The sequence below is a fragment of the Cololabis saira genome, chromosome 10 (assembly GCF_033807715.1).
Source record: "Cololabis saira isolate AMF1-May2022 chromosome 10, fColSai1.1, whole genome shotgun sequence".
NCBI lineage: Eukaryota > Metazoa > Chordata > Actinopteri > Beloniformes > Belonidae > Cololabis > Cololabis saira.
Genome location: NC_084596.1, coordinates 35,744,088 through 35,767,752, shown reverse-complemented (window position 1 = coordinate 35,767,752; position 23,665 = coordinate 35,744,088). Strand labels below are relative to the sequence as shown.

Here is a 23,665-nt window from a genome sequence, read left to right as displayed (position 1 = left end):
ATCTTCTATGTCCATTATGGAAATACTAGAATCCCTTAACATTTCAGCCTCTACAACCATCTGACCTACAAGAAATAAAGATTAAGCTGCATAAAACCAGATATAGTGATCATTATGTTAAAAATATTGGCAATACAGTAGAAATTTTACTGGAGATGATAGAAAGATTCATCAATGATTCATAAACTTTAATTCCAAACTCCCTCGAGTCATCATGGACTTACTTCCTTTATTCATACCTGGTCATTTTCAGAATCATCCCTAAGCTCGCTTTTGTCCAAATACGATAATATCCTCCTCATGAAACAATATTGGCCAGTTTGTAAAGCATTTGGTGATGCAACAGAGGGTTTCTATTGCTTAGGTGCTCTATCTTAATGGAAGAGGCACAGATCATCAGCTGATCGTTCCCAGACTGGTGGGGGATGTTGCTTTTGGAGGATTCTAATTTAGAAAAAAATAGATTGCAGACGAAAAGGTGAATCCCACCATGAGTCCAGTATTATGCAACAAATGAAACTTAGGGAAACAGGCCATGTTTGAGGTTGCTTCTCATCTAAGGGAGACACTGCTATAAATAAAGAATGGTGTCAAAATGTTCTTCAAGAGCAACTTCTACCAACAATTCAGGAGCAGTTTAGATGATCCGTGCATATTCCAGGATGATGGACAGCCGTGTTACAAGGCAAAAGGGATGAAGTTATTTGGAGAAGCCAGTGCTGATATTCTGGATCTATTGCCAAGAAAATCCTGTGGAGAACCCTCAAAAAAACAACAGGTGGACGGGTACAGAATAACAAATTAATGATCAGCTAAGGGCACTGCTGGATCTTCGTCAGTCATGATTGGGCTCAGACACTGAAATCCAGCATGCCAGAGTTTTGAAGATCAAAGATCAACATCACAAGTAAACATATAGCTCTGAATACATCTTTGAATTAATCTGTATTTGTCTTTGCAATCTCTGTGTACTTGTCAATCAAAGTCTTTGCAACTTCTGAATTTGTTATCAATTCTCTTCAGTATTCCATAGAAAGTTAATGAAAAAACAAAAATCTAAAAATGTTTGCAAATGAACAAAAACAGTAAAGAAACCAAAATGTATATCATTGCCAAAACATTTGGCCAAGATAGCGATCATCTTTAAAAAGCAGCTGCTTTTTGCAGTTACAACAGTTTGATTATTTTTAATGCAACTTTTATTGCCCTCATTTGACAGCTTCAGTTAAGTTATTTTTCAGATTATCTACCCAAAGACTTTTGTACAAAAAAAAAAAACACACTGTTTAATAAACCAAGGGTCCACAGAAAAGCAAGGATATATTTAACACGACACACAGAGAAAATTATTCAGTGTATTGTAAAAATTGGATTGCAAAAAAAAATAAAAAAACTGTAAATTTATGTTTTGATTTTCTGAAGGTTTTAACTCTTGTGAAATGGATATAAAGCAGCTGTAATTTAGTAGGTTTAAATAGACCAAAAAGAACACAAACACTGGAGGAAGGCCTGGTCACACTCCACTGGTTCACCAAGAGCGGTGCTGAAGCCTCTTTTCCTTCATCAGCTCATAGAAATGTTGATCAGGAACAGGAACAGACTCCCCATATGTCAAGCTGTGGCTACCAGCTGCTTCCCGCCAAAATCACTACAAAGCTGCCGGCAGGTGTTTACAGTGGAATATCCAGTTTCACATGTTGATTCAATAGCATAATCAAAAATCACTGCTGCATTTAGTGGACACTGAGTAGGTACAAGCTGCAGGTTGCTTTTGGGAGCCCGGTAGCATGACGAGTACAGATAAGGAGGTGATAGTGGCCATTGGCTGAGCCAACTGTCAGTCATATTAGAAATAAATGTTTTGCTTTAACATTCTCCTGATGTGGAGAACTGCAACAGATCTTGGTTCTGCACAAGGGCGTAGGTTTGCATAAGGACGGTAGGGACATAGCACTACCAACTTTTCAGGAGGCTCAAATTGTCCCCACTAACTTTTAAGCAACCTTATTTGCATTATATAATGAGTTCAGATATATAGGTAATTTAAATTGTCTTCCCAAATGTAAGGATAGAATTGACCCTAGCATTATTAAGTGAATTATTTTCATTATGTTCAGACTTACATTTACCCCTTTTCACTTGCTGAATTTGCCGGTCCATTTTTTTCCTCAAACGCACGTTTGATTGGCTGATGACTTTATTTTAGTTTTTTAAGTTATATTTAATTTATTTATTAGACAATGTTGAGTGGTCTTAAGACAAATGTTTATTTTTTTGCATTCTGGATAGTTAAGAGATAATTAATAAGTACACTTAATACATTTATTGTGTATATTAATATAATTTAAGTTATGTTCAAATATTTCAATTTAAATTGCTAATAAAATCCTGGAATATTCCGGAAGTTTTCAAAATGTTTCTTTAGTAGTTTTTGAAAACAAAGGTTTGAATCGAACCGTGTATCAGGTAAACCAATACACATGAAAGTTAGTTTAAGTCAATACAGATTTATTTTGCATTGATCATTTAGCCTATCAATTAATTAGGTTCATGTTCGTGACAAATGTAGCCCTGACCCCCGTTCACCCAATCTGTTTGGTCTTATTAATGTCCCGTCCCCAGCAAAAAGTACATGCAGGTTATGCTGTTATATCGTCCCTATCAATGTTGAGACCAAACCTACGCCCTTGGTTCTGCATGAGACCCGGCATGAGGAAGATGGTTGGTTCAAAAGCAAAAACATCAGCCATCTACTCGTTCAGATACATCAGTCATTTGTTAATACATCTACATCATCATTTCTTTTGACTTTTCCTTGTATTTTGTTGTTCAGTTTGGTTCTTGGATCAGAGTTTTCTATAGTTCTGGCAGTCTAACTTGAAATGTCTGAATCTTCTGAGATAGACTGCGTTAATAAACGTTCCGAGGACCAACAGTATAGGTATACCTTCTTAATGGTGAGAAAATCAAGTGGACCTGAAGCAGAAACACTCATTTGGGATTTAATTGTCAGTGAAGAATTTTTACCATTACCTGTTACCTGTTACCTATCCACTTCTCGCCTTGTGGCACATAAGGCCTCAACAGAGCTCCTCCACTTCTGACGGTCGGCTGCTGCAGTCCTCACTTCCAGCCATGATTTTTACCATTAAGAAATATTAAAAAGTCTGAATAGAGTCTAACGCAAAACCATTTTAACATTAAAAAAAAGTTCCTGCTCATTTTAACTGCACCCATAATTCAGATCCTCATCCTAAATGGGCCACTGCTCAAGTGAAGGACACATTGTCGAACAGTTGAAGAAGAACAATTACTTATATTTCTTAGTAATTGCCATGCTCTGGTCCATTTAAGGGTTAATGGCTTCTGGCTCCAGCAGCCAGTTTCTCTACCAATCTCTCTGAGTATGTACGGTAAGTGCTCATCTGTCAGAGAAGACTACTAATTCCCGATAGCAGGACCAAATGAGCAATAAGAGGTGTAATTGTATTGCATTAAATCAAAGTCGAGCTGAACCCATAGAAGGAAAAAAAAAAAAATATTACAGTTTTTCAATTTTTTTAACTGCATATACATCATTTGTCAAGTTTTACTCAACGAATATAAAATGAATAAAACATCAGAACTTTAAATCAAGTATGCAAAACCACATACACCTTCCATGTTTGTATGATAAATGTAACGTGATGCAACATCTACCATCCGTGTACCGGCATTTCAAATCCTCTGATGAGGATATTGCGGGCTTTCATTATAAAAGACCTATGAGGAATAATAAAACATGTATAGAGACTCAATTACTCCTGAAAGAATACAAATGTGTTTGTTTGAGAGGAGACGTTGACCAGCATCAAACTTGGACGCTTTGCGGCAAAGCATCACCTACCAGAGGTTAAACTGTTGGATTCAACTATTTCTGTTTTCCTGACACTGTCATCCATCACACAAATTGACTAATCGACCGCTCTCTGACCATCAGCTCGGATTAAAAACAAAAACGTATTAATAATTCAATCCAACAAGCTAACGGTAAAAAAAAAAACACACACACAAAAAACACCAGAGTCGCTCTCAGACTATTCCACTCTAAAGGGATAAATGACAATTTATACGAATCCCAGAGAGAAGTCCATCTGAAGAGGAGTGCATTTGCAAAAAGCAGAACAGATGCACTGCGTTTCCTCACATGCACACAATTTAACACAAAATTCCCCCTCTTGACAAGTTCCCTGCCTGAGGATGTTTAAACTGCTCAGGGGACGTGGACTCCAGCGAGGGGCAAACATGCACCAATCACAAAAGTGGAAATCACAGTAGCTCAAACAAAACCGCGAAACAGCAAGCAACGCTTTTTGAACATTTGAAACAAAATAAAAGACATTATTAGGCAAAGTTTCTTATTACCCATAAGAAGCGCTGAATTTATATTTGAAATCTGGTATAAAACTTTTTCGTTTTATGTTATCACATCCTAATGAACATGTTAGAGGGCAATGCCACTTTAAGACATTTTGACAATCAATTCAATAGTACTTCATTAATCTCTGAAGGGAATTATATAATTCAGCTGGGCTGAGTGCTAAATGCTGCTGGCCAAAAACTCAGTTTGGGCAGATTCTTTGGCCAACAACAATCTTTGAATCCCTGCAGCTCAGCGAAGAATTAAAAAGAATTACAGAAAAAAAAGATCAAAGCTCAGACAGAGGGGGAAAGTCTTAACTATGTTTTTTATATTTTGTTGTACTTTTGAGGTCTTACTATATTCGTTTCTTTACAATGTGATATTTGTTGTATATTGAAAATGTGATTTAAAAAAAAAAAACTTTTAGTGACTCATAAAGACCAACACATGTTAGAGACATCTGTTTATGTTTTGTGTTTCTGGAAGAAAACATATCTATAAATCTATATATAGATATATATATATATATATATATATATACACATACATATATATATATATACATATATATATATATATATATATATATATATATATATATATCAGCTGATGTAAAGGAATATCTAAAAAAATAAATCTAAAAATCATCACAGAAGCTTATCAGAACGATGCCGCAGTGAATGTGTGCCATAATCAAAGCTGAAAGCGATCCATACTAATGTGGGACAGGCTGTGTATGTCTACTTTAACATAGCTGCAAATGGCAAAACAGCTGCACATGAATCAATAAATATGACCTCGCTATTCTTCCTGCATGTTTCACAACAAGCACATCTTTCAGAAGAGCAGATCGTGCTGGATGTGTGAGGTGTTCCCGACACGGAGGCTGTCAGAATCCTATTTGCACATATTTGGACACAAATTACAGCATGTTCAATGGATTATCCAAAGTCTACGCGAGGATAAAATATATAGAAGCACGTTGCTTGTTGCTTGAGATAGAATTTTTAAGAGCATGCATCCACAACTCTGTACAAATAGATGCAACTTTTTTTTCTTTTTTTCAAATAAAACTGAATGCCTCGGGGATAGTTTCACTTTCAAAAGCCCAACAAGCAGAGGCAGGGTTTAAAGTCAAGCATCATGCAGGGTAAAGACCCTTTTTAATGGGTAAACTAGGGGCACAGAATTGGAAAAATGTCAAACAGGGAGCCACAACAATTTCACTGACAGAGTAAACAAAAACGGGGACAGGTGAACATGATCCAGGAGGAAATTCATTTTTATTACTCTGATCCCGACCAGTACTCGAGTTGAGTGGGGATGAGGGGGGATGGCATCCCCCCCTGAAATAAAAATGGTCAAAATCATCCCCCCTTTCCATCCCTTATGTCATTTCATCAATGAATGTGGTTTTACTGCTATTTCAACATTTAGAGTCATCACCAGAAAAATAACACCAGAAAAATAACTTATTTGACCATTTTCACCTGTTTCAAGTAAATTTTCACTTGAAATAAGTAGGAAAAATCTGCAAATGGGACAAGATTTATCTTCTCATTACAAGCAATAAAATCTTGTTCCACATGCAGATTTTTCTACTTATTTTAAGTGACCATCTACTTGAAACAGGTGAAAATTGTTTTTTTTTCCAGTGATGAGTCTTGTTTTAAGTGTAATGAGATTTTTTACAAAAATGAGACATTTTAACTAGAAATAGGACAAATATTCCTGTTAAGATTTTGAGTTTTTGCAGTGATCCATTTTACTTATCCTGTGAAGGACAGAGGCATATTGATAAGTTCAGAAAACTGTTTTTTATTGTTGTGTTTTGATGTATTTGATGTAAACCCAGTGGATATTTAAAGCTTACAGAAGGCTGCATTTAACTGCTGCTATGTCATTCCTGCAGTATTTCTGCAGGTGTTTTGCTCAGTGCTATTATTTGTAATATATTATATCATTTGTAATCAGCACAAATTATCTATTTTTACAACTCGAGTACTGATCCCGACACACGCTTTTTTAAAAGGAATCAAATGTTGGACTGCTGTATTTCCACAGCTCAGGTGTGGAGAGGAGCATGCTCACTTTCAGAGTGATTCGATGTCCAAGAAATATTTCAGGTACAGAAAGCTTAAAACATTTTTGAAAAGGGCCAAGTGTTGTGGTCAGGCTTCTGAAACAGTCGGTCTGAATATGTTCTCTCAAACAATGTCTCTGTTGTTCACAGCTTGCAGTCTAAGAAACAAGCACCTGTAAAAAGACTGTTGCAAGCGTCACAGCTGAGATGTCATCCTTGGACAGACGTGTTCAAACTCAAGGTGACCGTGTGACTGATTGTTCCTGAAAGGGCTGCCGAGAAAGAAAATAAAACACTAGACGGGGTACTAAAAGCACCCCAAGTACACTCGTATTCTTCCCCGAGTCTTGTGTATTCACAGCGAAGCAACAAGAAAGACCATGTCAGCAGGAACCACCGGGGGGCAAACAAAATGACCTGCAGACACTGAACGTGTCTCAGAGAGAACGCCGTGACACCCTGTCAGCTGTTCACCTGTCTGCTTATGCGGCACGACTCCTTTTTATCATACCGGCACACATTCTCACTAAATTTAGACAAGGAAATGATATAAGACAGTCACTTCTCTGTAGTGACGAAGAACACACAAAACAAATACTTGATGCTTTACAGAGTAGACGTCTGTATAATTCATAAGAGGCTATATATTTCTTTTGTAGAGCCTCCAGAGACCTTTCAACATGACTCAAAGCATCGCGCAAAGAAACGCTCCAAGACACAGTCAGCTGAAAGTTTTGCATGATGAGCAATTTGCATTCAGGACACGAGCTCTTTCGGTTTCTTGGCCTGAATTCTATGCTGGAGATGAGATCAGAAAGCGATGGATAGTGACTATAAACTAGACAGTGAATACCAACCGAGTCCACGGTGCAGTCTGTCCCAGACAAGTCCAAATGGACCAGGCAGTTGGGCTGGGCCAAAAACAGGTACAGGTTCTGCATAAAAAACAAAAACAGAGAAAGAAGATCTGTAACAAGTGCAAGTGACATAAATCCTCCTAAAACATACACCACTTAAAAAAGGACCACACTCTTTGAAGCTATTTGTCAGTTTGATGCATTAAATCAAAGTAGATGTAACTGATTCCAAGGGTCTGACTGATTGCAGGTCCCAAAACCTGCACACAAGGAGAGCAACTTTGACTATATTAAAGCTCCCACGAGCCACTTTTATTTAAATGAGTGCTAAGATTATTTACATTGATAATCTCTAATCAGGCAAGTTGAACGTAATTTTATAGAAGAAAAACACGTTATGACCTCTGTGCCTGTTCATAAGCCACAGTACCAAACAGAGGTGTCAAAAGTATTCCCATTCATTACTCAGGTAGAAGTATAGATACTAGAGTTTAAAAATACTCCTGTTGAAGTTGAAGTATCAACTCAAGTTTTTTACTCAAGTATAAAAGTACTGGTTTCAAAACTACTTAAAGTATAAAAGTAAAAGTAATGTAAGGGGGAAAAAAGCCATTAAGGCCAAAAGCCAAAATGAATGCATCTTAGTATAATGCAAATATATTAAAGAACCATATATGTGTACTATTGAGCATTAACATGTGTTTCAGAGAGCAGGAGATATGATGACTAGTTGTCTATAAGTATTGTAATGGTGCAAAAAGTCAAACTTCAGAGGCATGTTATCATTTATCCTAACCTTTATTGGAATGTACATCCAAGTTTAGTTGCAGGAATCTGAGGGAACGGATGTAAGAACAAAACTGGACAAGAACATCTGAAACAACCACAACCAAATTCACTCTATCTGGATGGAGCAATTTAACTGGATAGTTTTTTTTTTTAAAGGCCGAAATGAAATAGAGTAACCAGGCTGTTTTTAAAATGTAAGGAGTAAAAAGTACAGATAATTGTGTGAAAATGTAAGGAGTAAAAGTAAAAAGTCGTCTGAAAAATAATTACTCCAGTGAAGTATAGATAACCAAAATTTCTACTTAAGTAAGGTAACGAAGTATTTGTACTTTGTTACTTGACACCTCTGGTACCAAATAACCTGTCTTCCTGCACGTGCGTGATGTACTCAGCGTTTGCTGCTGTCCGTGAGACGACCATGACCAGAGTTCAGATGGAGTGCATTCACTTAGCTTAACTCTTTTGAAATCATCTCCATCCCTCCGTCTTGATAGACAAAGTTTTACAGTAAGAAACGCTCTCTATTCTCCAGCACCACATACTGAGAGTGCTGTTTTGCCATGTGTGCAATAATCTCTACTGAAGGCCATGTTATATACCTCCTCCTTGTAAAATGATTTGCTGACTTGACAGCTCTCAAATGTAACGTTTCAAAATTGCTGCACATTATTCCTGCTCCCTCGCATTTAATGAGAGTGGAACGTTTCGGCGGAAATGTAATCCAATGTAGACTCACTGACGGTGGGGGGAAGAGGGGGTGGGCATGTGGCAGGATGTCACCACTCGTGGGATGCCATTTTTCCAAATACACCTTTTATGTCAGAGCCTCTCCAGAAACCGGGAGCGTGAAATAAAAACCTTTTGAGAGGTTTAACCTCAAGCTTCCACTGAAAAATTCTGATTTGTTAACATGCCCTTATTTGACATTGGTCAACTGAGAAGAACCAATGACGTTGCCATAGTAACTAATCTCTTGAAAGGCCTCTGAGTTCATTACAGACCAAACATGCACGGCATCGTTATTTATATCAGCGACATTTATTTCAACATCTAAATAACTGCTGCTAAAGCTGAACACCACCGTCATTAGAGCAACATTAGCGTAAGAGATTATAAATATAACTGTAAAGTTAAATGATTGGTTAGTCAGCACCTTGGCAATGTTTCTCTAGCCAACACTAAAATGTTCCAGGAAAGCAAAAGTGAGGGGGCACACCTACTATGAAATCTACTGAGTGTCCCCTGGAGTGTTGCTCGGAGTATCTGCTGGAGTGCAGTTAAATCAGTCCGTATGATTGAAGAGAATATCATGACTAGATGAGTTAAAAGTGGACCGGTAAGGGGGGGGGACATCAAGGGACCTTAGGCAACTTTGAAGCAGTTGCTGTTGCGGACGAATCCAAAGAGCTGCTTCACCTTTCAGGGTTTTATGGGAGAGTGGCAAGGATAAGGACTCAGCTCTCAGGCAAGAATTAGCCAGAAGGCGCGAGGAAGGAGCTGCAAGGAGCCCCGACAACAAAAAAAGAGCTTTTCGGACAGATTCAGAGGTTGGATTTTAAAAAAATTCAACACTACGACGGACATGTACTTTTAATTATTCATTTTTTTCCTTTTTATAGCCTATTCTACAATCAGTTCCCATCAAGTCTAGAATAACCCAGAAGCAAATTATAAGTATGCCATTTATGCTTTACCATTTTCTAACGGGGCCCATCTTTATTAGATTCTCTCTCAAAAAATACATGTCTAATTTCAAACTAAAGCATCTCAGCAACAACAAACTGTATCTGAATAAATGTGGTATAAAGAAAGAGCATGTAAGATAACAAGAAAACATTAAATAGACATGCCATCAGGTAAGAGTAAATAAAGATGGACACAATTAAAAAAAGAAGAAAAAAATGATTTAAATCTGACATAATTACACTTTTATGGTGTTTTTCCTTTGCAATCATGCAGTGAAAACCAATATAATAACCTATATATAAGTGTGTGTGTATGTGTATGTATGTATATATATATATATATATATATATATATATATATATATATATATATAGAAAAAAAGCGTTTTTAAAACATATGTTTTGATCAACCTTCCAGATGAGCCATTTTAGTATATTCCAACATCCTGCTCCATCAACATTTTAAAAAAAGGTACCAAATAATAGGATCTTTTTTTATTTGATATCTGTATATATAAATAAAGTATGAATCCCTTTCAAATATAACCATTTGGGGCTTGTCTGAATCAGGCGACCTCTTCAGTATGAGCACCGCGTCCCCCGCCAAGTTAAGTCACTTCACTTCAGGTTTTACCCAAGAATCATTTTTAGGTTCGTTGGAGACGACGGATAACATTAATTAAGTTTTGCTCTCGAGTTTGATCCATGATGGTCAAGAGATTGGTGTTGGCTGAAGGCGGTGTTTTTGTCTCAGAGTGGTCATCCTTACACAGTTTCAATCTGTGGCGTCTTGGCTTCAAACCGACAACAGCCCAGGGTGGTCAGCACGGAGCAGCTGGTCGCTGGTTCTGTTATTTGGGGGCACGTCACTTTCTTGTCATTTGTAATGTGTCATCTCAGACAGCTGGTGTTGGAATTGTGTTTTAATCAAGTGGAAATATTCTTTAGAGGATGAGTGTTCCCCACTCCTTTGGTGTGTTTATATATTTCATCGTGCTTCGTGTGATTAAAAATGGCTAGTGTGATCTGTGACTCATCCGCCTGCAGAGTAGTTTGATTCAACTTCAGAAAAATCCAGAATAAAAAGCTGTGGACTTTAAAGTCACGTCTACATCATGTTTTATGGACCAAATCTGTGTCTGTTGTGTCTGGAGTTTCAGCAGCTTCAAAAACTATCAATAATTTAATTTTCTTTTTTTATATTACTATTCAATAATTTTCTAATATGCAATATAGATGAAAATCGCAGTAAACAATAATCCCCACTAACGGAACTGAGTGTCACTCACTGTGGCATCCTCTCCAGACAGAACTCCGGGGTTTTTACTGAGGTCCAGATGCAGCAGAGAGTTGGAGTAGTCGTCACTTGAGCAGAGAGCCTGGGACAAAGAAACAACACCTAATGGGGAGAAGGAGGAGGTAATAAATCAAAAGGAGGATGGGGATTACATCCTTGAGCCATCTAATCAAGTGATAATCCAAACTTTCTCTTTTAGGGGAATAAGTCAAATCACACAACCTTTTAGCGAGTATCCTGATTAAAACTGGAGAGAGGGAGAGGGATAGCAAAAGTTGTGACGAGGAAAAAAAAAAAGAGGAAGCTTTGGTTCAGACGTCTAATCTCACGTCTGGGTTGCTTTAAAAGAACTCAAAGAAAGTGGGGAAAAGAAATGGCCGTCATCAAAGTTTGTTTCCGAGCGTACCCCAAAACACAAACAAGAACTGCTCTCATATCAGATCCCTCCACTCCACCCACATCCTGATGGAGCCTCTCATTAAAATCTTCCCTCTGCAACACTGATGCAAAACACGGCACGCCTCAGTGAGTGGAGGATTAAAAATAAAGACAGTTAAGACAACGGAGGAGATATGCAGCGGTGGCAACAAACAGAGGTTATCATTAGTCTGCGTCCTGCTCACTGGCCAAGGAGTCGGGGATAATAATCAGCACATGCAGGAAGCGAGTTCTGGATGTTTTGCTGCTCTGGAGAGCATGTGCAGAAGGAGCCAGCCTCTGCAATTGGTACTCAGAAGCTGACAAGCCAGTAAACTCTTCATCCCTAATTTGTGGCGATTAAAAGGGAAATGAGGGGAAGTGGGGACAGGGTGTCTAATCCCCCCCTCCATCTATCCATCATCTGCTTGCTTTCTCCACAAGGAAAACACTTGAGACATCCTCTGGTCTGCGTGGGTCCTCTAAATACGTTTCTGGAACGACATAAGTGTGCGTATATGTTTGTGTTTGTAATGGTTTAAGGAACAAGAGGAGAGAGATGTAGAAATATTCAATAAAAGGTGATCGGTCTCTGCAAAGTCAAGGTCAGGACCGTCGCTGCATTCCCGCCAAATCCCTCTAACACACCACCATTTCTTGTTTTGTTGTTTTTGTTAAAAAGACACTTTCCATTCATAAAAGGCACAACCAGGAGATACAAGTCATTGTCTGGGACATAGTTTATGCCGTGTGTTACACTGTTAGCCTTATAGATTCAGAATGTTTAAACTGCCACAAAGTCTGCAAGAGAAGAAATAAAATAAAGGGTAACTTATTTTGTTATCTAAAAATGAAGGCAGTGCAGTTTCTCTGTATAATATTGAGAAATGCGTCAGTTATAAAAGTGATTACAGAGGTCACGTCTTGTGCATAGTCATAAGATTATATATTCACTTTGATACCACTGATTTCATCTCAGTCTTCGGGAGGCTGTGAGCTGAAAAACATCTCTGTGATTAAAGACATGTTTGACTTCAGGAAACAGATGAGGTTTAAAAATAAACGTCGTAACCAGTATGACTGACTCAACCTGAGGGACATATGTTGTGAGGAACCTATTAGTCGTGACTGATGCACTAAGATGCGTGGTAGCTCCCCTGCCTGAGAAATGGAAAAGTACATGGCATCATGTACAGTACAAATGATTTCCTGATGGCTCCAGTCTGCGTATCGATCATCTATCTTTAAAAGCATTCACAAGGTTCCTGCTGTTATGCCGACGTGCACAAAGACAACTCTCTCTCCTTGGAGACCTTCAGATGGTTGATGTTGCTGCAGATGTTTCACAAACTCACAGGGGAAACGATAGTTGGAGCAGCTCCATGCAACGATGTAATCTCAGCATTAATGTTGTGAAAACGTAATTAGACTTTACTTTGTGTGCAGTGATGTGTGTTTTTAAATGGACAAAAGAAAATTGTGGAGCCAAATATAAGGGACCGAACTGGAGTGAAGTGCGTGTGTATTTTGTTTGTTTGTATTTTATTTATTTTTTTTTTAAATAAGTACTTTGAGGCTTCCTTTTGCAGGTATTTACTAAAAACTTTCTTTACCGAGGATAAGAGCCAGAGATGAAGCATTAATGCTGATCTTTCACGGAGCACATGATGGTTAAAGTCTGACTGTAGACTGGGAGAAAAGTGGGATTTGCTTTAATGCTCAACTCTTTAAAATCCATCCCTCTCTCATTTTACGTGTGTCACTCTCAGAAAGTAGCATCTACGTGTGCTCATTCTCAGCAGGGGGGGATTAGGGTTTAGGAGGCAGATGGGGGTTTCCTGCATAACCTGCTAACCTGCAGGCGGAAGACGGAGGTGCTGCAGTCAGAGCAGCACAAAAAGTTAAAAATGGGAAAAGAAAGAAAAAAACCATGGCGATGGGTTTGTTTTGCTATTAACCTTTTATCAGTAATTATGCAGTCAATTCACTAAAGAAAAAGGAGTAGAAAGCATAAATGCCAAATTTAAGAGTTTCTGATCAGGTAATCCAGCCTCATTTCCTTTGATTACCAAGAGGCGAAAATAAAACATTAATCCCAGTTAAAACTGAATTCTGCCTAATTAGCCAAGTTTAAAGTTTATTTATTTAGAGCCAAATTATGTTTCAATTCACGAAAGGTTTTTCCTTCTCGACTGCCATATCGTTTTCTTTTACGAAATATTAAAAACTCTTCTCAAATATGGAGCTGCTGTTGTGTTGCAGCTAAGCAGCAAGTATTTATGTGCACCTTCACACAAATAACTAACTGATTAACCTTAACCCTAAAAACTGTTTTTTTTATTAATCTTTATTCATCCCACAAGGGGAAATTAGGCCTCTGCTTTTAACCCATCACTAGTTAGACTAATAGCAGATATGCTATTATGATTAAAAAAAGAAGAGTTGAGATATTTAGACTTGAGTCCTGATCAATATAATCCTGTTAAACCCACAGCAGCAACAGTGGATGCTTGTATGGGATGAAAGTAATGCAACTGGGACACTACACTAATGCTTACAGGGGATTATATGCACAAAAAAAAGAAAAAACACAGATAAACTACTTACAATCCTGACCTGGTTATCATTTGTGGATGGATCACACAGCACTTTCATCGCTCTGTTTATCTGAGAGAGAAGTTGGCTCTGCATGTGGGGCAGCACCGTTGGGTTCAAAGCTACCGCTTCATCTACCATATCACAGAATATATGAATTGTGCAGTTCTCTCTCAAGGAAATGAATGTGCCTTTAATAATAAAAACGCATCTTTGTGAACAAGGTCAGCCTCGAGGTTTATTTATCTGTGCTTCAGAAAAGTATACGTACCCTTAGAGGAGAGGGTGGTCTTGGAGAGATTGAGGAGGCGCAGGCCCTTGTTGAGGCGGCAGACCTGCTGGATCAGGTTGGAGACTCCTGCGAGAGGAGAGAGACGTTGCAATTTATTGAAAAAGAAGGACCACAACCTTTGAAAGCAAAAATTTAAGTTTTGCTGCTATATTGTTTTTACATCCTGTGGTCATGTTCTGTTATATATTAATACAAACAGTGAATTCAAGAAAAAACAAAGAAAGAAAGACGTCACGCCAACACATATTTCAATCTTACTTTGTCTCTCTCCCGCAAACAAACACACAGATAAGACGGACCCATATGAACATGTGAAGCCAAGCAAAGCTGCTTGAAACAAGGTTTCACTTCAGTCATTTTATTCAGCACACTGCTGCCATGATAAGATGAAAAGCTGTGCTTTATTAAAAAAAATTACTTTATGGCTCCGTCTAATAATGCCCAAACCTCGTTTCTTGGTCCCTGCATCTCTCTGGCATTCTCATTTCTGGGTAACATGTGGATGAACGCACTACTTACTCAACATCGTGATGGTAAAAGCTGAAGCTTTTTTGTAAACAACAAAAAGAATCTGTGCCCTGTCAATACACACTCATGCGCGCACACGCACGCACGCACGCGATAAGTGCGAGATCAAATAATCCACTGAGGCAAGTAAAAGTGACAAGTGGCTGACACGACGACACAAATTAGCTAATGAGTGATGCTGGTGTGCCTGCAAAGCCTGACCCCGGCTCACCCATGCACACCCGTCTCAGCCACTTTCTTTTCCACACGCACACACGCACACGCACACGCACACGCACACACACACGCACACACACACACACACACACACACACACACACATAAAGAGAACTAAGCGATTGAAATATAGCACCAACTAAAGAGGACACAATGGAAATGTTTCCCTCAGCTGTATTAGCACACAAAGATGTTCAAAAGATTAAAGTTGTTAGGGGGGGGAAAAAAAGCAATGATGCACACATACATGTACTGGATTAGGTATAGCAGATGTATCTGATAAAGTGGCCACTGCGTGCAGCTTAAAAGACAGATCAGAAAGAGATGAAGAGAAAATAAAAAAAACTGAGAACAAAAGTGCTGCAAGGACACTGGTTGATATGAAACTCTTTGAAAGCAAACAAAAGGCGTGGTAAAGCAACAGCAACTGCACAATGAGAGGCACCCAGAGCGAGGAAGCAGTGGGAGGGAGAAGAGTTCACAGAGGCGCTACCTTGGTTGTCAAGTGTGTTATGAGCCAGGTTGAGAGAGTGAATCACAGAGGCCGGGTTCTCCGACAACGCTGACGCCATCTTCTGTGGAAAATCCCTGTGGACCATATTGAAAAGGGAAATTGAGTTATCTGTAAAACTTTGAATGTTATGCAAGTATCAAAGACTAATCTGCATCTGCAAATTTAGACTGAAGTAGACTGAAAATGAAAGGTACGGAAAATGTATCCAAAATCTACATGCTGCAAAAAAGCTAACAAAACCCCACCTATGTAATCAATATTGTATGACTGTCACTTCCTGTTATTCCTTTCAGGAGGATGTGTTTATTTATATGTTTTTTTGTGTATAAAAAGTTGGTTAAAACAATGCAAAGATTTATTTTTGCAGCTTTAACATTTGACTCAATTAACTTTGCACGGCCGATTCTTTGCATACAAGTTAATAGTCCATTTTGCTCGTACTGACACACCTGCAGAAAATGATTACCCGGCTGATTTGCAATGTCTCTCCTCTTCAGGAAACGAACACTATTTAAAGTAGCGAACTGGCTGGCTCACTTTCACTGTTCTCATAAACCCCTTTTTCAGGCATGGAAATAATTTGGAGGGAAAAAAAAAAAGAAACTGCCAACACTCAAAGCTAGCTACAAAACACAAGCTTAAGAATCAAATATTATTCACAGAATAAAAGGAAAGAGAATATTGGACTTTTGTCTGCTGGCCAAAGACGCAACTCAGAAGGAATACTAATGTTCATGCACGTCTGCTGTTTGCCAACACTTTTGTAAAGATTGTTCATTCACAAGTGGCAGAACAAATCAATTATACAATAATCACTCTAAAGAACCCCTTCAGGCATCTCCAAAAATATAAAGATGCTCTTCTTGGAACAACATTTATTTTGAGTGTATTGAACAATAAAAATCAGTCTCAATATAAATATATATATATATATATATATATATATATATATATACACACACACATACATACATACACACACACACACACACACACACAGTATACACACACATACATACATAGATACACACTTCTTTTTAATTTATCCAGTTTTTAAACGTGGAAGAAGTCATCACAGGAGATATTCAAAGCCAATTCTAATTTGTATCATGTAGACTAAAACTTTAACGTAATGCTGTTTTCTCAAACGTCTCATGTACAGTTAGATAATTTGACATGTTAGGTTAACTGAAGAAAAGTAACCCCAGCACATTGTTGTGGTGAGGTTTAGGGATGACCCAAATGCATGAGGAAGGGGAGACATCCAGAACTATACTCTTAACTGAACCAAGAAAATGCTGCCCTAGAGCTGGAAGTACAAAATACATGGGTGAAGTGAACAAGTAACACAGGGACTATAACAGGTACCAAACTAATTGCCCCAGCACGAAATTATTAAAGCAGAACTAAACTAAACCAAACAAGCTCAGACTCAAAATCCTAAGAACATGACATCATTTTTCCCTTTCAGAAGAGCCAAGAACCGTACAAAGGCAGACTGTCAAAAATCATGTTGAGAAATTCCATTTTATTTTACAAAGCTTTCTGTGATTTCTACCACTGTAGAAATCACTATACACACATGGTTTTTTTTGTTCACCGTTTGTGGTCAAAGAATCTGATGGGCTCACAAATAGGATTTAACAGCCTCTACTCAGCTGCAGAACAATCCTGTAAATCAGAAGCCGTTTTACAGTGGTTATGTTGTAAAACAGAAACAAACACGTCCACACGCCGCCAGGGTAAGCTGTTGAATTGGTAGATTCCGTGTCCTTGTTTCACCGAGGAAACCTTAAAAGTATGCACGCGTGTATGAGTCTATATGGGGGTGTGATGCAGACATGCATGCAGACAGATCGAGCTGCATCAGATTAATAAGAAACTGATTGACACTTTTTTTATCCCTATTTACAGTTGGTATCTAACAAAGTTCATGCTGCTGACATTTTTTTTTCTTTTTCCTAATTACAGTTGATATCTACTCATCAATTTGCTGAAATGTATCCTAACAAAGTTTCAGCTGCAGTTCAAACAGAAGAAATGGAAATTCATGCAAAGGGATGTTACCCTGCAGAAAAATGCACCACCACACACTTAGGAGAGATAAGAGGGGAATTGGATTAAAATGAAAATTGCTAAAACTCTACTTTTAACCAGTCATGAACATTTACAGTTATTGAATATGCACTTCTCAAGACAAAAACGCTCTAAATCAGAAGGTAACATCAAGTCAGTGAAACCTTTTGGAATATTGATCTGGTCAGTTAAGTAGCAGAAGGGGCTGTTAATCAGTTTTAGCTGCGTTGGTGTTAATTAAATAAACAATAGGTGCACCAGACGTGCAACAATGAGACGACCCCCAAAACGGATGGGAGCCAGTGACATTTTCCCCATTCTTGTCTTTTATCACCGTTTTTCACTAGTTTTCCATTTGGCTAGTGTCAGTGCCACAACCGGTAGCATGAGGTGATACCTGGACCCGGCAGAGGTTGCAGAGGAACATCAACATCAATATGAGCCATTCACGGGAGGTTTGCTGTGTCTCTCAACACAGTCAAAGGCAAGGACGAGATTCCAGGAGACAGGCACTTAGGGTGCGTCCCAATACTCCCCCTCGCCCTCCTTTTCTTCCCTAACCCTAACTTTTGCGCGTTCCCGTGAAGGTAGTGGTGTCCCAATTCCTCTTTTCACCTAGGGGGAGGGGGCATAACGAGGGCTAGGGGCTGAGAATAGCCCCTTCAAATCGAGGGATTTCAGATGCTGACTTGGCGAGCGAGGGGGTATGAAAAAAAGAGGCTCTGCGTCGATTTGACTCGCCGACCGAAGGCAAACAGGCAGACTGGTCTCAGAGAAATAGAGAGAAATAATCCTGTGACTCGTCAGATTTGTTTTGGATGTTTCTGATATAATAGTCTTCAGAAACCACAAAGTAATCCAGCTGTTATCTGGGTAATTTACACACTTTCAGATAAAGTTGCGGAAGATCACGCCAGAATAAAGGGATTTATGGTTCCGCGTTACACCAACGCAGATCCTACGGCGGAGGTTACGCAACCTACGCCGTAGGCTCTGCGTCGATTTAACGCGGACCCAAGCTCCGGACCCGGCAGACAGAAATCTCTAAATTTCGGAGCAAATTTCTTAACAGGCGTAGCTACAACTGTTAGATTTAATCTATTAAACCAACATATTCCTAAATGATTTATTTCAGCCGGCGTGATTCTCAACAGAGCTGCGTCCCGGGAGAGAGTGTCTCTCCCGGGGCTGACGGAGCAGCCTGAGCCGGCGGACACGTCTGTTCTCGGGCTGTGAGCTGAGGCTGCTCCCCGGGGCCGGCGGCTCTTCTCATCTCCGAAAACATCGGGTCAAATTTCTTAACAGGCGTTATTTGGATAAACTGAGCCCCGGTTGGGGATCTTAAGGTTACCTTTATACCTGAAAAAATATTAAAACTTAAGTGCCATATTAACAGCGCTACAGCTGAAATTAAAACAGCTTTTGGCTCTCAGCTTCCTGATCAGGGAAGGGATGAAAACGAGGGGTAGGGGGAGAATTGGGACAGGCACCTGGGCCAAGTGCCCTAGATCTCAAGTGCCCTAAAATCTCCCCCTTCTTTTTTAGGGCTTAGGGAAGAAAAGAAGTGCGAGTGGAGAAAAGAAGGGCGAGTGAAGGAGAATTGGGATTGGGCCTTACTCTAGGAGAGCTAGACAAAGTCCTTAACCCATCAGCAGGACAAGTATCTGGTCTTTCGTAGGAGCAACAGGATGAGCACTGTCACAGGCCAAAAAAAGGATCTCCAACAAGCCACTAGTGTCAAAAACATTTAAAATCCGAAAGTCTTTATGAGGCTGGCCTGAATTCAAATGTAAAAATACTTAATTCCCTGTGCAGTCATGATTTCAGTCTCTTCTTTGGGCAGGACGGATCTCCTGTAGCGATCTGTGTTGCAGCGGATCTGAAGAAGCCGCTGGGTGAAGATGCTCTGTCACTGAATCAAGAGGATGCAGATCAGGGTTGTCCATGATCTTTATTTTATGAGTAATCCTCCTTTGCTCAAACCAGTTCCAGACCAGGGCCAGACTTCTTTACATCAGTTTTCCCAATGCTGCTCCCCAAACAGATGACTGCAGATATAATATTGCTCTTGTAGATTATACGCAGCATCTTGCTAGGATCTAATCTTCCTCAAGAAGTCTGTTCTGTCCTTTATTATAAACAGCATCAGTGCTGCATTTCCAGTCCAGTCTGTTGTCCAGGTGAACACTGAAATATTTATACTCCTCCACCGTCTCCCGTTCCCCCATGATGGAATATCTATTCGACTTAATCCTGGCTCTCCTAAAACCCACAACCATCTGCGTTGTCTTGTTGACACTCAAGATGAGATGATTGTTTTCACACCATGCAACTAAAAACGGTCCACCAGTTCCCTATATTTATTCTCTTGTCCGTCGCTGGAACACCCCACAACTGCAGAGTCATCCGAGTATTTCTGCAGATGACTCCAACTTGTACTGAAGTCTGAGGTGGACAGTGTGAAGATGAGTGGTGAGAGTACAGTGCCCTGTGGTGCTCCTGTGCTGCTGACCACCTGGTCAGACATACAACCATTCAGTCTCACAAACTGTGCTCCGTTTTTCAGGTAGTCAGTAATCCAGAGGCATCCACCCGTGTCTTTCTGGAGTTTCTTGCGTCGTATCGCAGGCTGGCTGCTGTTAAATGCACTGGAGAAATCAAAGAACATGGTCCACAGTGCTACCTGCTTTGTTCAGATGACTGTGGGTTTGTTGAAGCAGGTGTATGATGACATCTTCAACTCCAACCGTACAAGTGAAGGCCCTATGTCCTCTAATGGTGCCTGTGCCAACTTCCTGGCACCATTGAGCGCAACTGGGATTTACCATAGAACACTGGCAGACTGGCAGAACTCCCCCTGGCGCCGTCTTCACAAAAAGATACCAGGTTCACTCTGAGCACAAGTGACCATGTGAAATGGTCTGGAGAGCTGTTGAGAATGTTATACTGCTGTATGGTTTGTTTGGTGGTGGATCAGTGATGATCTGGAGGAGGTATAGCCATGGAAGAATGCACAGACCTTTACAAGTCAGAAACGGTACCCCAACTGTCATTAGTATCTGGAAGAAATCATTGGACCCATTGTCAGACCCTATGCTGGTGCATGGCTCCTGGCCTTGGGTTCACCCTGTTGCACGTGGTGACGATAGTATGCAAGCAGTTCCTGAAGGATGACAGAATTGATACCATTGACTGCTCCCTCATGGTCTCCTGACCTAAATCTAATATAACACCTCTGGGATATAATGTTTCGCTCCATCCAAGGTTGCTGGGCTGCACCTCAGACTGTCCAACGGTTATGTGATGTCCTTGTCCACATCTGGGAGGAAACACCCCAGGACACCACCGTTGGTTTCATTAAGAGCATGCCTTGATGTTGTCTAGCATGCACACAATCACATGGGGTTGTGCAACTACTGAGTACCACTTTGAGTTGTTGCAATGACATTTGAGGAAAAATTGACTAGACTAACACATAATTGTTCCACTTTGATTAATAGTGTCTTTTAATTACACACTCAGTAAGTTGATCGAACGATGTGGCATTCTTTCACTGCCAACACATTACCCGGTCCATATCAGTACAGATATCCGACATGACTTTTTTATCCTCCATTGGATCTAATCCATTTTCCATTAATTTTTTGTAGCTGCAGTGGGCTTTATTTGAAAGTAGCTTGGAGAGGAAATGGGCCAGAGAGAGAGGGCAGGCATGCATCAGGGTCACAGGGCATGAGTCAAACCAGCGCCAGCTGCACAAGGACTGCGTATATGGGGCGTTGGCTCAAACAAGTGAACTATCCAGCACCTTGACTCAGTTAAAATTAGTCCTATGTCTTTTCTGATAAAGATAACTGTTAATATCAAGTTCTTTATGTCCATTTTGTTTGTTGTTTGATAATCCTTTCGAATTATATATCAAGTGACATTTGGGGTTTTAAGTTCAGTTATGTGATTTAATAAATTCCCTTTGAGTGCAGTCTTTTTCTCTTTTAAATAGTGGGCAGTGCTTTTGGAGCTTTGCTAAAAGTGAGCTTCGAACAAAAATTCCCTTCTCAATTGAAGTGCTGTACTACGAGGAAAGCATAAAAACTTCACCATTACAGTAAGCAGCAGTAAATCATTTTGCCCCGAGGCAGCAAATTCATCTCAATTAATGCTAAATAAAGAAAATGCTCTCCTAAATGATACTCGCCATTGAAGGTGAAGCCCAGAATTTCCCTGATGTTTCACTGCCTACACACTACAGTAGCATCATCAGACGTGGGGGAGGCTTTATTGGAGGTTAAGAGAGGTGAGCGTTGGAGGAAAAGGAGGAGAGACAGGTTTGGAAAGGTCAAGACAGCAGAGGAAGGGTGAGAAAAAGGTGCAGAAGTGAGGTGAACAAAGGAGAGTGGGTGAGATGAGAGTGGAAGAGATAAGATAGAAATGAAAGTTCGGAGGAGGGAGGGGGGGGGGGGGGGGGGATTTGACTGAAAGGACAAAATAGGAGAGGTGAAGAACCATTTGAAGGGTGAGGGTGCAAGGAGAAAAAAATAAGGAGAGGAAATTAGATTCAACTCAGCAAGGTGACAAGCAGAGCTGATGAAACCTACGATTTGAGTCCTGCATTCTCCAGCGTGAGCTCCTCCAGGCTGTTAGACTTGCTGATTGTGTGGAGGACCTGGTCCACCACCTCCAACCCCTGACGGAAAACACATAACACGTACATTTGTGACGGGGGGAGTTACAGTTTAAATGGATGGGAAATGGGAGAGTGAACGTCAAACAAGAAAGGCTCCAGAAAAATATTTAAACTAAATAATTGTTTGTCATGTAAAATAAAATGCTGGTGTAACAAGCAGACATCTCCAGGGGAATGGACTTGAACTGGAATTGCAGTTGCCTTGTTTCATGGAAACAAAGCTAATTTCTTTCCTAAGGACCATAGTGGCCTATGCTTTTTTCTTTTCTTTTTCATCTAAAGCTTGAAAATCAAAAGTTTCAGTGACATATTCCTCAAAGAGTGCAAAGTAGCACATCTTTAAAGAGAATCCGAGAAGAAGAAGCATCTCGCACTGTACATTAAAAACAAATGTGAAATTAAACTTATAAAGACAGTAGTTCATTACCTCATTAGTCAACTACAGACTTTATATGCATTTTCATAAAATCAGCAACATTAATGCTTTTGTGCAGGTAAAAAAAAAGAAAAATAACTTTAAATAATATATTAGAAAAAAGTGGAATAAACTTTAATGTACTTTGAGTTTTTCTTGAGATCTGTAGTAAATGGAACATTTTTAAGTAAATCTTCGGAGATTCTATTAATCAGGGTGTTTTCAAAATACTGAAGTAAAATTATATGCAGATGTGGGCGGTGGTTTAAGAAGAGCATGAAGCATAAAACTAAGTTCCAAGTGTGTGGGATCATCCTCTCCATTCATGCATGGTTAAATTAAACACTTATAAGGAGATGAATGACACATTCGGGGAAAACAACTTAATAGACTGGAATAAGTGAATGCAACTACCTGTAATCAAATACACACCTAAACGAGAAAAACTGAGATAGCTGCACTTAAATCTGCAATGATATAAAAAAAAAAAAACTCTACAGCCTTACAGCTTTATATAGTTACTTTTCATTATAGAGTTTGATGTGTACAATGTTTAATCTTAACAAATATTAACTGAAAGAAGAAAGAAATTGAGATGAATGTTTGGATCAATGTCACCTAATCACATTCTTTGATAATTGCTGAGTTGTAAAAATACCACCAATCTACATTTTACACAAATGTGTGAATTGCTTCTCTTTGGTTTTAATTTGGACAAAGCTAATAGTATGATGGGGTCTGTGACTTTCCGAGGCAATGCCCTGGGGAAATAATGAGCAAATTATTGAAAACTACCATGAATTAGAATGTGACAT

The 23,665-nt window shown here is 39.4% G+C and overlaps 1 protein-coding gene across 2 annotated transcripts in view; it reads right to left on the bottom strand.

Moving 5' to 3' along the window:
- The window catches only part of carmil3 (capping protein regulator and myosin 1 linker 3), a 124,519-nt gene that overhangs the window by 57,734 nt on the left and 43,120 nt on the right, over positions 1-23,665 (bottom strand). For both annotated transcript variants that reach the window (XM_061732790.1, XM_061732791.1), the window contains exons 10-14: positions 22,347-22,435; positions 15,655-15,749; positions 14,397-14,483; positions 11,106-11,215; positions 7,343-7,420 (exon numbers count right to left, since the gene is read on the bottom strand). In XM_061732790.1, the coding sequence (XP_061588774.1) occupies positions 7,343-7,420; positions 11,106-11,215; positions 14,397-14,483; positions 15,655-15,749; positions 22,347-22,435 (459 nt within the window). The remainder of the gene's footprint in view (positions 1-7,342; positions 7,421-11,105; positions 11,216-14,396; positions 14,484-15,654; positions 15,750-22,346; positions 22,436-23,665) is intronic.